Raw genomic sequence first — 13,598 nt, forward strand, 5'->3', positions numbered from 1 at the left:
GAATAGGGAGCAGGGCCGGACTGGGAACCAAAACCGGCCCTGACAAAGTGCTCGGCCGGCCCCTGGGGGTGGGGGGGAGAGGGGGTTTGGGCATTTGACCGAGATCTTTGCCAGGGCCGCTTTTCGGCCGATTTTGTTACAGGGCCGATTTTGCACCCTTGCGACCCACTGGGGGATTGCCCGGTGCCCGCAACGGCCAGTCGGGGCCTGTTAGGGAGACCCAGAACGTGAATGGCCCACCCCCAGGTGCACTGATTATCACATCTATTAAAGTACAATGTTATGGGAATTGGAATTTGAAAGTTGCGATTTCTAATATTTATTTTGTTTTCACCCCTGTAGAATGAGGCATAGCATGCAGATTGTGATGCACTCGCATGTCCTGGTATTTGCCATGCATTTGCCCCTTTCTAGGTTGCACCAAGTTTGGCCTGCTGAAATGTACCGGGGGGAAATTGTGAAGTCCAGAGTGTTCTGCAAAACTCAGAATCTCGGTATGTGCAGTAACAGGGGTTATCACATGCAACAGAATTGCATGCGCACAGGCAATGAGGTGTCTTCTGCGCCCAAACAGTAACATGCTGGTATTGTCATTCACGCCAGAGAGGTGCAAGCAGTAACAAAGTCTTACTAAAGGTGATGCAATCGATATAATCTTTGGAAGAACGTACTTCAGACAGTGCCAGACACGGATCTGGGAGTGTGATGGGAAAAATCAGTGTCAGCCTGCCACGGGACCCCATATTGACTCTCGCCATCTTTGTGTAGAGGAGTGCAGATAAAGCCACATGTTTCACGTGTACTAGCCTGAAGCTGCATGGAGTGCACTTTCAGACCGATGGACAGAGCAGTGAGATATATTCAGGAGATTCTGCCCAAATGCTTGCTCCTGTTGTACCAGCGCAGTGATGCAACAAAGGCTGCTCAGTAGGAGTGCCATTGGAAACCCCCTATATCACCAAACCATTGGTCTAGCACCACTTGGAAGGATGCGAGGCTGAGTTGGTTTTGCTGGGAAGGAACTGTACAAAGGTTTATGGTGCCTGAGGCAAAGATAACATTGAAGGTTTTTTGCCTCTACCTTTCCCTCTGGCAACACAGCCTTTTTTTATTAATACACAATTGTATAGCACACACCTCATAACTGCATTGATTATGCAGTTCTGAGCTCCAGTCAGCACCTCCTGCTGTCCAATATTGATGGCTCTGCAGGAGACTGACTTAACAGGCCTTTGGACATTTTATCCCGGCATCAGGGTGCGAACTTAAAACTGGCACATCGAGGAGATGTCAGCCATGTGCAGTTAGAAAATCATGCATTGATTAACTCTTTCACATAGCAGATAGTTCACTCATGTGGTCATTACTCATGTACACATTCACACGCTTATATGCACACTCGATTATGCACTCACTCACTAGCTCACTCACTGGGGATATTCTCAACAACATGTGATGAGTACCACAAATTGAGCTTAATGCAACTCTTCATATCGCAGTCTATCACTGGAAAATAACGCTGTGTTAACTAAGTATTCACAACACGGTGGTACCATGAGATAGGCGCACAATAACGCATCAAATGTACGCGATAAAGTCAACGCGACACCGCAAAAATGCGAAACACGAATGCAAAAAAAGTTGTGATAAGCCCAATCGCGATACTAAAATCAGCGAAAACCAGTGACATGCTTGTAATTCACACACGTCAGGTTGGAAAAATCACAGTAAAAGAAGAATAAAACCAGACAAACAAATGCCAAACAACAGCGAAGCACAATGGATGTTGCCGGAGCAAGTACGGAGGACAACCAGAACTCCACAAGCCCCCCGGAGCCAGGGAACTCGGGGTCAGGGAAGAGCAAGGAGAAGAAGAGTAGGAAGAAGCGGTTCAGTTCGCAGGAAAACAGGATCCTGATAATGGAGGTGGTAGAACACCATAAACAACTGTTTGTCACCTCCACTGTGTCATTGGCAAAAACAAATGGACTATGGCAGTCCATCGTGGACCAGGTGAATGCAGTCGGAGTGCTGAAGAGGACAATGGAATAGGTCAAGAGGTGCTGGAATGATGTCAAGCGCAAAACCAAGATGAAACTCGCCAACAACCGGAACGCAGTAAAGCAGACTGGAGGTTGGAGTCCTGCGCCACATGAGGAACTGGACGATATGGAGGAAATTGTGTCCACAGTCATCAGTGGGGAGATGGTGACAGGAGTTGGGGGACCGGACACTGCTCAACATGACCGGGAACAACAGCACCAGGGTGAGTAACGACTAGGGACTGGGGGACGGAGAGAAATGGGCACAATGGCACACATGTACAATTAGGTAGAGCACATCTGCAGACAAACCATGCCCCAGCCCCCAACTCTTACCAAGAGACCAGTATATCAAAGTATGCAACATCTCAGCACTGTATAAGCACAGAAGGCAAAGGCACACCGCATGAAAGGTGTAAGGGGCACCAAAAAACACACATAACATGCAGAGCACTTCAACATTGACAACAATCTGGTACAAACCGCAACCCGTCCACAACAGAACGCAGGACACAACTGGTGCTGCTTGTGTGTAGAAACTGCCCAATCACGTTTGGTATTGCAGGGAAATGTGAGTTGATAATGTACAAGTACAAACACACATCCGTCATAATGCCAAAATGTCCACTGTCCCCCATCAAATAGGCAGCTCCTCCCAAATAGCGACAATGTACACAGTCATGCTGTCTTCGTGAAAACATGTACAATGCGATAACATACATGTGAACACATTGTAAAACTGCATCTCCCCTTTACATTGCAGAGGGAGAATCAACACCTCCAGCAGAGCAGCCCAAACCTCTCTTCTCTGATGATGAAGATGACCACCGCAGCTTCGACTCTGACACACTCCAACAGCTCGTGGAGAGCCTCTGCACCCCACCTCCAGGAGCAGGGCAGCCCAGCTGCCACGAGGAGACCCCACCCCTGCACAGACCATGCAGCAGGCAGCACCCACCACCACAGCTGCCTCCCAGGACCTCCATGAAGAACACATGGTCTTCCAAATGCCATGTGTTGGGATGCCAGGAGAATCTGACTGAACAGGTGCGGGTGGGCTTTGACCGCATGGCAGCCAAACTAGATGCCATACGTGGGTGTCTAAGTCCCATCAGGGTCCAGTTACGGTCCCTACCGGACACCCACAGTCTGCTCCATGCTCTCCAATGGACCAGGGCTGACATCGCTGGAGCCCTGACTCAGAGAATAGAACAACTGTCCAGTCAGAGTGGCACTAGCGATGTCACACAGGTGTTGGAACACATGCAGAGTCAATGGAGACCATGGAGCGGACGCAGGCAGAAAGAGTGGCTGCCACTGCTGTACACCAGCGAGAGGTAGCTGGGTTCCTCAACGACCTCAGGACCATCTTTACAGCATTGCTGCCACAAGGCCCGGCGCTGATGCATGCTGCTGCTACCACTACATCCACCTCTCCGCCCCCTGAAGTGTCAGTGCCACACAGTACGGCAGACATTCCACCTACGGCCACTGATGTGTCACTGCCGATAGTGCTGGAGACAGAACACCACCACCCACATGTGAGGCACATGAAACAGCAGAGGACGAAGAAGCGGATGAAACCGCCTTACTGGTAAGAAGAAAACTGTAGCATCCATCTCCACCATGGGGACTGCTTCTGCCCTCTGCATCACCACCTTCCACTGTCCCCCGATGCACTCTGCGACACTCACCTTGGACCTCGACATGTACTGCCATATTCTGTTTGATCGCCAATGACACAGCAATAAGACTGCGGACTGTACTCTTCCTCTTCCTTTGGACTTGTCATTCCCTGAAGGACTCCGGCTGGCCCTGCACAGGCCAACATTGTAATGTGGGGTTTGCATGGCCCTGTACTGCTCCAGGTTCAACACTCCACTGAATGTGCATTAAACATTCATAATCACACAGATGTGTCATGTCTATGGTCTTTCAAGTGTGGAAGTATGGATGAATGCAGGGTCATTGATTCCTCCTTTCGTCCATGTAGCTCATGTCGTTGAACTTGAGTCACAGGGTGACACATTTCTGAATGCGGTCCGGGTGGCACCGGCACTACAAAAGGGACACACAAATTAGTTACATCCTTGTCCAGCCCAGTACGTAACCACGCCCAGAGCCCCGGGGTCATTGTTCAGACCCTTAAGCTGGACTGCCATTCCCCAGGCCAACCCACTCTGCTTACGCTCACAGGGGATGACAACAACGCTACATGTCCCAGGTCTTCCCTGTAGTGATCTGCTGGTCACAGGTCTAGCTGTCAGCATGCCACAGCCACTCCCTCATGGCCGGTGTTGTACATCCACACCACACCCATCTAGAGACGCGTCACAGGACATGTGACCCTACCAATAAAGAGGGCCGGATGCACGTGCTCGACGCTATTTCCACTCTCCACCTGGGTGTATCCGTGTGGAATTCATGTAGGCATGAGGGCCTAGGGCCCTGCAACATTACATTACCCCGGCCCGGGGGTGACATGCTTGCTTGATCCACACCACAATACTTAATCATACAGGGTCCATGACTTGCGGGGCACAGACTTGGTGGCACCGGATACACTGTGGCAGGCACAGGCACACCGCCACAGGACGGTGACTTTCGGTGCACTGAGGTGGGGCACCGTAAGTGCTGAGCGGGTGTGCAGCCTGCGATGATGCCTCGTCCTGGTGGTCCGTACTGCTCAGGATTTATTTGCCCTGCTGGACCGCAGTGTAGGCCAGAGCCGGTGGGCAGCACGGGCCTACCGCCATGTGCCATCGCCTCCCGGATCACAGACTTGGTAGCACCTAAAGGGCTGAGCGGGTGTGCAGCCTGCGATGATGCCCTGTGCAGTGATACATCCCCTGCCATAGCAAAATCAAGATTCAGAATCAAATGTGAGACCTGGTGGCCCGCAGCGTGGGGCTGCATGATGTGGAGGGTGCCATGTTCTCGGGCCATGGGCTTGAACCGACACGTGGTGGGCCCTCTTTGTGACACGCCGGTGGCGGAAGGTGAGTAGTGAGGCCTGGGTGCGCAGGGGCGGGCATGCACCGTTGGGCAGTGGGAGGGGCTGGGGTGCAGCTGTCTGGGTGCACAGGGGCAGGCATGCACCGCTGGGTGGTGGGAGGGGCTGGGGTGCAGTTCCCTGGGTGCGCAGGGGCGGGCATGCACCGCTGGGCAGTGGGAGGGGCTGGGGTGCAGCTACCTGGGTGCGCAGGGGCGAGCATGCACCGCTGGGTGGCGGGAGGGGCTGGAGTGCAGCTGCCTGAGTGCGCAGGGTTGGATGAGCAATGATGGTGTGTGCAATTGTATGTACTCTGCCTTTCATGTATCTGGACTCTGTTTCAGATGATAGACCTGCTGAACTGCAGTGCATACCGGCACGTGGTTTGAGACACACCAGTGGCAGCAGGTGAGCAGTGAGGCCTGGGTGCGCAGTGTCGGCACTCTCTCTCCCTGTCCCTCTCTTATTTTCTCAGTCTCTCTCCCTCTCTTTCTGTCTTCCTCTCTCTCTCTCTTTCCGTCTTCCTCTCTCTCTCCCTCTCTTTCTGTCTTCCTCTCTCTCTCCCTCTCTTTCTCTCTGTATCTCTCTCTCTCCTTCACTCTCTCTCAGTGCTTTGATGGCCGCATGACACACCTTCTCATCTGGATTTTTGTCTTTCAGGCTGTGACCTACAGATTGTCCCGAGGAGAGCCACCATGTGTCTTCATTGATGTACTTCTGAGTTATTTTGAATACATTTTCTCATGGTAATTCGAAGGTGTATGTGTGATGCTCATTTTTGTGACAACACTTGCATGTTACATGTGATTGTGCGACATCACTCGAATTATTTTGTACATGATTTTGTGAAGTTGATGTGACATGTCTTTGCCCTGAGGAGTGAGAATCCTGGGGCTGGTGGCGGTGGGTGTTATGGCCCTGTTGGGGCTCTGAGCTGCATGATCAGTGGCTCCATGGCATCTGTTGCCCTTCAGGTGTGGTTCTGGCCTGGGCTCCCTTTTGTGGTGCAGGCTGTCGTCCGACTTTACACCATGTCAGAGCAGGTGTTATTTTACTGCTGCTAACGCACCTTGTCGCATGTTTTGTGATCTTATTGCTGATCTGGCTGGTCGTTGAGAATGTTGCGGAGTGGGGTTGTCACTGTTTTTTGCACGGGAGCGCCAACTCTGCATTTCATTAGCGATAGTTGTGGGGTCATCTGTGGCGATGTGTTTTGCAGCTGCTATCACAGGTGATATGGGCTGTTAGCACCAGCTTGTGAATGGGGCGCTACATTTATCGCCGCTTTGGCTGCGATAAAGTGACGTTAACTCTGCGATAGTTCCTTGAGAATATGCCCCACTGTCTTTCTCATCTACCGCACAATTGAAACCAAATTCAACTGACATTAGCCTAGTACAGACTAGTTTTAGGCCGGGATCAAAATTAGGGCAAAGGAGAATAAGGTATTTTACTAGACCCGGTAAACCCCAATACTGCTGATAAATACTGCTGCAATTAATACAGGATTTGGAATTCATGGATATTAAATCAACCTCTGAAATGGGAATATCATGCAAAATGTAGTGTTTTCCGCAGCAAATTCCTCATGCTCTCGTAATTTACAGACATGATTTTCCTGGTACTTTTCAGCAAGTTTGATCTGCGGAAATTGAAGTGGGGAAAACTGCAGTCAGGCGGAGTTTATCGCGCCCAGTACCATATATAGTAAACTTTGTATTACTTGGAATTACGATCTCTATGCAAACTGGGGTTTGTGCAGGGATCAAAACATTGTGACCCACTTGTTATAAGGCCCCTACTATTAGATTATTTTGTCTTGTTTGATCGTCTTGACTTTTTGTAATGGTCTCATGTTTCCATCAACTGTGAATGACACAGAGAATAAAGATGACTCGAGTTCAAGATGACAATACTTTAATACTGTTCAACATAGTGCAAAATAGGTAATAAAAAATAGAGACATACAAATAAATACATCAATTCTTTGGAAATTATAATACATTTTAAATACATGTCTTACAAAAACAAATAAAATGTTCAGCTTCCCTAAAAATTTGTCCTTAAGTAGATAAAAGCCGTTGTTTCAATAGTCTAGGAAACATATTCACACTTTCTATAAGAAAGGATTTTTTGGCACAAACTAATTACAGTCTTAAAATTCTGAAATACTTGCACACTTGCCACCGATATAAATACATATGTGAAATGGTTCGACCTTTTTATAATGCTTTCTTTATGCCATGTTTTATATGTGCATGTAGAGTTTAAAGAGCTGATTAATTGCCATTTGGCTGATGGGCAACAGCATATAACCTTAAGTGCGTACTGGCCTCCGTGCACAACAGCATATAATCCTAAATGCGTACTGGGCTCCATAGACAACCGCAAATAATTCTATGTGTGGACTGGGCACCATAGACAACAGTATTTAATCCTATGTGGGTTCTATGGGCAACAGCATATAACCTTAAGTGCAGACTGGGCTCCGTACACCACAACATATTACCTTAAGTGCAGACTGGGCTTCGTGGACAACAGCATACAATCCTATGTGCATACTGGTCTCCATAGATAAAAACAAATAATCCTATGTGCGGACTGGGTTCTATGGGCAACAGCATATAACCTTAAGTGCAGACTGGGCTCCGTGTACCATAGCATATAACCTTAAGTGCAAACTGGGCTCCATGACAACAGCATATAATCCTATGTGCAGACTGGGCTCCATAGACAACAGAATCCAATCCTATGTGCATACTGGTCTCCATAGATAACAACAAATAATCCTATGTGCGGACTGGGTTCTATGGGCAACAGCATATAACCTTAAGTGCAGACTGGGCTCCGTGTACCACAGCATATAACCTTAAGTGCAAACTGGGCTCCATGACAACAGCATATAATCCTATCTGCAGACTGGGCTCCATAGAGAACAGCATATAATCCCATGATCAGACTGGACTCCATAGACAACTGCCTATAATCCTATGTGTGGACTGGGCTCCATAGACAACTGCATATAATCCTCTGTGCGGACTGGGCTCCATGCACAACAGCATATAATCCGATGTGAGGACTGGGCTCCATAGAGAACAGCATATAATCCCATGTGCAGACTGGGCTCCATAGACAACTGCCTATAATCCTATGTGTGGACTGGGCTCCATAGACAACTACATATAATCCTCTGTGCGGACTGGGCTCCATGCACAACAGCATATAATCCGATGTGCTGACTGGGCTCCATAGAGAACAGCATATAATCCCATGTGCAGACTGGGCTCCATAGACAACTGCATATAATCCTCTGTGCGGACTAGGCTCCATGCACAACAGCATATTATCCTATGTCTGTACTAGGCTTCATTGATAACAACATGTAATCCTATGTGCAGACTGAGCTCCATTGACAACAAAATATAATTCTATGTGCGGACTATGCTCTATGGAGAACAGAATATAATCCTATGTGTGGACGGGCCTTCATTGCACACAGATCTCTCCTTCTGCAGTTAAACTAAGTAAATTCCAACAGACAGAGAGCAATTGACAGAAGGAAGATGTTCCTCGAAAGGAAACAATGGAATCTTAAGGTCCACCGTTCAGGTTTAGAGTGTAAATTAATTAATTTGTTTCTTTGTTTCTTTATTTATTTAGAGCACTGAGACACCACTAATCTACTGCAGGCAGCAAGTTACATCACTAACAAAGGTGGAATGTTTTGATTTCAATTCCAAATGCAAGCATCTCTGAATTTCTCTAGTTTTTAATGGTAAATTATTCCAGAGTCTGGCTGCCAGATACAGGAATGATCAGCCTCCTATTGGTTCTCTTTTGTTTCTAGATATGCAGAACAGAAGAAAGAAGTGGAACTCAAAGAGCAGAATGACAACTAATGGCCTGATATAGAGTTGGGTGGAAAATGTGAAGTCAGATGTATTAGATCTATACCTGCCCATGTATGCCTACATTGACAGTATGTTGGTAGTCAATATTCTGGAGTCAGTGCGAGTGCAGGTTTATATTATGGACCTTGTAATTTTGATATACAATCATCAGGAGAAAGTCTGAAATTTGGAATATCATTCACTAGCAGAATTTCTTCCACAATGTTATCCTTGTTACAGCCCAACTTTAAATCAGACTCCTGATGTAAAGCTTTTGGCAGACACGGTATAATCTTTTTTATTTATAAAGGGCAGCCAGTAATGATGGCTCCCTTCTGATCCCCACAATGGAGGATACCATACCTACAGAAAACCCCTCCATCAATGAGCACAGAGGAGAGCGAGTCTGTACTCTGCAGTGTTGGGAAGGTGCCATCTCTCCATGGATACGAAGCCTGTCCTTGCGAAGCCCATAAGACTCATTCAATGATAACTAGGTTATTGGAACAAAGTTGGGGACAAAAACATATGATCCCAAAAATGAAAAAGGAAATATTCAGTTAGCACTTTCTTTACCTTAGTCAACAATTGGAAAAAAATGTTTGGGGCTCTGGAAAACAAATTCTCCAGAAGAGAATTTTAGGCCCTCACCTGGGTCAGATTCCCTGTTTCTACAGACGAGATTTTCGATTGGGAAAAACTGATTTTTAACATGTATTGCGCACAATAGCATTTATCCTTTTACACTCCAAAAGGAAATTGCAGGTCATTTGATCATTTGCTTTACAAGTATTGTCACTAACAGACTCACACGCTTGTTCTTAATGCATTGTGACTGAACGTACCAGACATTGTCAACGGTTTGAGTAAGTGAATATCTAAAATCATGTTCGAGGAGGAAATTGTCACATTAGGCAGTTTAGCCATGTACCGAACAGCATCATCACCCATAATTATCCCGCTTAGCTGATCTGGTCTAAAGACATTGTAACAGGTGGCAACAATCTCTAGTGTCCCCTCTGCTTGAGGAGCCTCATTACAGGGGTCTTGATGCTTTACTTCTTAATGTTCAAGGGGTGTTGCTGGCCATGGAGGCGTTGAAGGTGTATTCCAAGGCAGCAATCAAAGGGATCCTTGAGCGATAAGTCTATTCCTGCTTCTTCCTTGTAAAACCCCCTAAACACATTTTCCCCTGATTTCACGTAAATGCGACTCTTACACAAATCCATTTTCAAGTTCCCCAGGCCTCCAATGTTGTGAAACACTGCATGATAGGTTATGTGGAACAGCACTATGCTCAGAGGTCGCTGTAGAGTTCCACACATAGCATTCAAAATTCAATGTTCCTGTCTGGTAAAACTTCAAGAAACTGCTATATGAGAAAATAACATGGGCGAGTTCTCTTCCTTGCTTTCTCCAATGTCGGCCAGGATATTCATGATGTATTTCAATTCACTGTTTCTGAGATTCCCTTTGATGTACAAGATCGCTCCAACTTGATGTTTGCTGTGAAAGGATGTAGAACAAAGTTAGACTTGGTCAAAGGTTACAAGCCTTTTCTATCAGAGATGACTATGATTGAGCCAGTGCTTCACTACTTTTCATCAACAGACTTTGATCCAGATAAAAGAGAGAAAAACAGAAAGGAATGTAAGATAAATTAGGAGAAAGCTAGGACAACAGTGACAAAGGAATAATCTAGGGATTAGAAAGAACATTGAAGAAATGACGTAGAGACTAGAAGTGTAGACTTTTGGAAGAAAGCGGCATGAGGTGGTAACAAGATTGGTATCAGTCTTGACAACTGGCAACTCCAGCATTTAGCAGCACACTGTGGGGGCCTCTATTTATTTATTGCATTGATGTATTTACAAATTAAGCATTCGATCTGGCACATTTATAGATCACTAGAATGCCCCCAATGACACAGAGGGAAAAAGTGGCATAGTTTCTTCCACGAACGATGTTTCAATGATTCAACAGTGAATGACAATTATGTACTCAAACCCAATGTCTTTGTCACTCACTGTTGTATTATCATGTTTTTAGATTCAACAACATTGTTATTCTAAGAGGTCCAGGGGTATGTTTTACGTCTCTCAAATGGCAGTCTAGTTTTGTGGGTAGTTGAATGTTCTAACGAGGCATATGCATTTGTAAGATGATTTTTAATGGTCGCATTATAAATGATCTCCTCAATTACCGTAAAACACTTACATTGCTTTTATCTGCATGTACTTTTTAAAACACTCATAAAAATAAAAAATATGCAAACTAGATAAAATAAGACAATTTCACTCTCTTCTTTCACAGCTCGGTTTTCGTCCTGTGCAATGTCAGGCATTGTATGTAAAGACGGTAATTTGAATTCAATTAAGGCATTTCAGATCGAGGCAGACAGCATTAGCTAAAGCAGAAGCATGCTCCTGCATGGTCCCACTGTAACTAATATGAAGAGATAACATAAGCCATCTCACTTTAACTAACATGAAGATATAGCATAAGCTGTCTCCCTGTAACTAACATGAAGAGATAGCATAAGCTGTCTCACTTTAACTAAAATAAAGAGATAGCATAAACTGGCTCACTGTAACTAACATGAAGAGATAGCATAAGCTGTCTCCGTGTAACTAACATGGAGATAGCATAAACTGACTCACTGTAACTAACATGAAGACATAGCATAAGCTGTCTCCCTGTAATTAATAGGAAGAGATAGCAAAAGCTGTCAAAAAAGGTCCCTACCTTGTCCTACAGTGTTTCACATAAAAGAGGCTTTCACTTTAAATTAGGCATTTTACATCAAGAGGGGCGGGGTGCAGGGGGAGGTGATGGGGTTCACATCAACACAGTATTTCAAACGACTTTAATACTAACACGTTTGTGGATCTTATCAATCTTTTTTGCAGTTTTCCTTTCTGAAAATGACTGTTGATTAACTATTGTCAAGGAAAAAAGTCATTTGATTTTCGGCCTTGGAATGGAAAAGTAACATCCACAAATTAAATGAGTAGATATATGGGTAAGAAAAGTATGGGTTCCCAAATGAACAACAGCAAAGGGGTGATAAGATCACTTCCTCAATGCAAACCAATTACCTCCTCCTTTGCAGAGTCAGTAACTTGCCAATGCAACTTTCAATTAACTCACATGTGGAATGGACCACCTTTTTGCTGAGTCGGCAATGTTTTTCTAACTCGCAAAATGGGTTTCGGGCTTTGAACCAAACACATGTGTATTCACAATCCCTGGGCTTTGCAAATTCCATGGTTTGTGAATGCAATAGTGTTTAATACATCGGATTACACGTCTTTAAATAAATTGAGAGCACCCACTCAAAATGTGCACATTTTACAAATAATTGAAACTGAAACCTTTAGGATTTGGGAAAATTGAAAGAAGTATATCATAGGAAGGTAAACACCATTGGAATACATAGGCATTGCTTTGACATTTATAATCCTGTAGCTTTACTGGAAATGATCATAAATCTCACCTTATATCTGGGTACTGGCTTGCAAGTGAAGCAACCTCGGTCCTTATAGCATCTATGTCATGAAGTTTGATGATTTCAGCTATTTTTGGGATAGCATCATTCAACCATTCTGCCTTTGATCCCTGAAACACAACAGCATTTCCTATTGTATTATATTTTCTTTACAATTTATATTTTCAATTTCCTGTTGTAAATAGTAGTTATAATGTATAGCCCAACAATAAAACAAATAGAATGAACGCTCTCTAGTCTAGTATTGAAGAATAATCCTGTTAATCTCAGTTTTCCAGAGCTGACCCATCACACATGTCTGAAGCTTTTAAGTTATGATCAAATAGCCAGTAAATCTTTTTTATTAGGAAATTTAAAGGAAAAAGATTTTTGAAAATGCTGTGAATTACAGGCCCACATATGGCAAGATTGGAGGTTTCCAGTCATGGAACTATATTCTGACACATCATGTCTTATTGAAAACAATAGACAAATTATATAAGTATAACATTGTAACTCCTCCCTTCTTTCCTCCTCACTCGCTTCCTTCCATCTAGGGGTGTGCGAAATGTAGGTGATTTGCTTTTGTGTCATTATGCAAAGTTTCGGAAAAATCAAGCAAAATGAGATGTAAATACAAAGAATGCAAATCAGTGATTTAGCACTATATTTAAGTTCAAAATGAGTCCCAGTGTCAACTTTTGATGTGAGAATGCATTTCACGTTTAAAAACTCAGCCAAAAACAGCTGCTCATGTTCTGGTTGTTTGTGTTTTTCCCGCGCTTCCGCTCTAGAATTTGACATAAATGGTGGCGTAGATACAGAACATAGTGTAATGGTGTAATTAGGGTAATTTCACGTAACAAGCATAAAACGAAATTCCCCAAATTATGTTTGAATGATTTAAACTCCTTCCTTCCTCAAAAAGCTCCAAAAAATTACACCTCAAATATTGCTCTTAATATTGTGTATAGTTAGCGAGGAATTCAGAATTCCCCACTGAACACCGGTGCTTTCATTTGTTTGTTATGGGAAGTTCTCCTTTAGTCCAAGATTTGGAAGAAGTGTTTTAAAGGAATTTGTTATTTTCCTCTTGAGGACCCAGATACCAACTTCGTTAACTGCATAAGGTCAACCATAGTTTCAATATCAATATAGGCATTTTTTATGTCTACTGCAACAAACCT

The 13,598-nt window shown here is 44.7% G+C and overlaps 1 protein-coding gene across 1 annotated transcript in view; it reads right to left on the bottom strand.

The window, feature by feature from the left end:
- TNFAIP2 (TNF alpha induced protein 2) overlaps window positions 1–13,598 on the bottom strand; it is a 357,846-nt gene that overhangs the window by 310,654 nt on the left and 33,594 nt on the right. Inside the window, exons 11-12 of the mRNA XM_078660233.1 lie at window positions 12,421–12,542; window positions 6,935–10,430 (exon numbers count right to left, since the gene is read on the bottom strand). Coding sequence (XP_078516359.1) covers window positions 10,286–10,430; window positions 12,421–12,542 — 267 coding nt within the window. The 3' untranslated portion in view covers window positions 6,935–10,285. Of the gene's footprint in view, window positions 10,431–12,420; window positions 12,543–13,598 lie in introns of the transcript that reaches the window.

This window comes from Lissotriton helveticus, chromosome 9 (assembly GCF_964261635.1).
Source record: "Lissotriton helveticus chromosome 9, aLisHel1.1, whole genome shotgun sequence".
Lineage (NCBI taxonomy): Eukaryota > Metazoa > Chordata > Amphibia > Caudata > Salamandridae > Lissotriton > Lissotriton helveticus.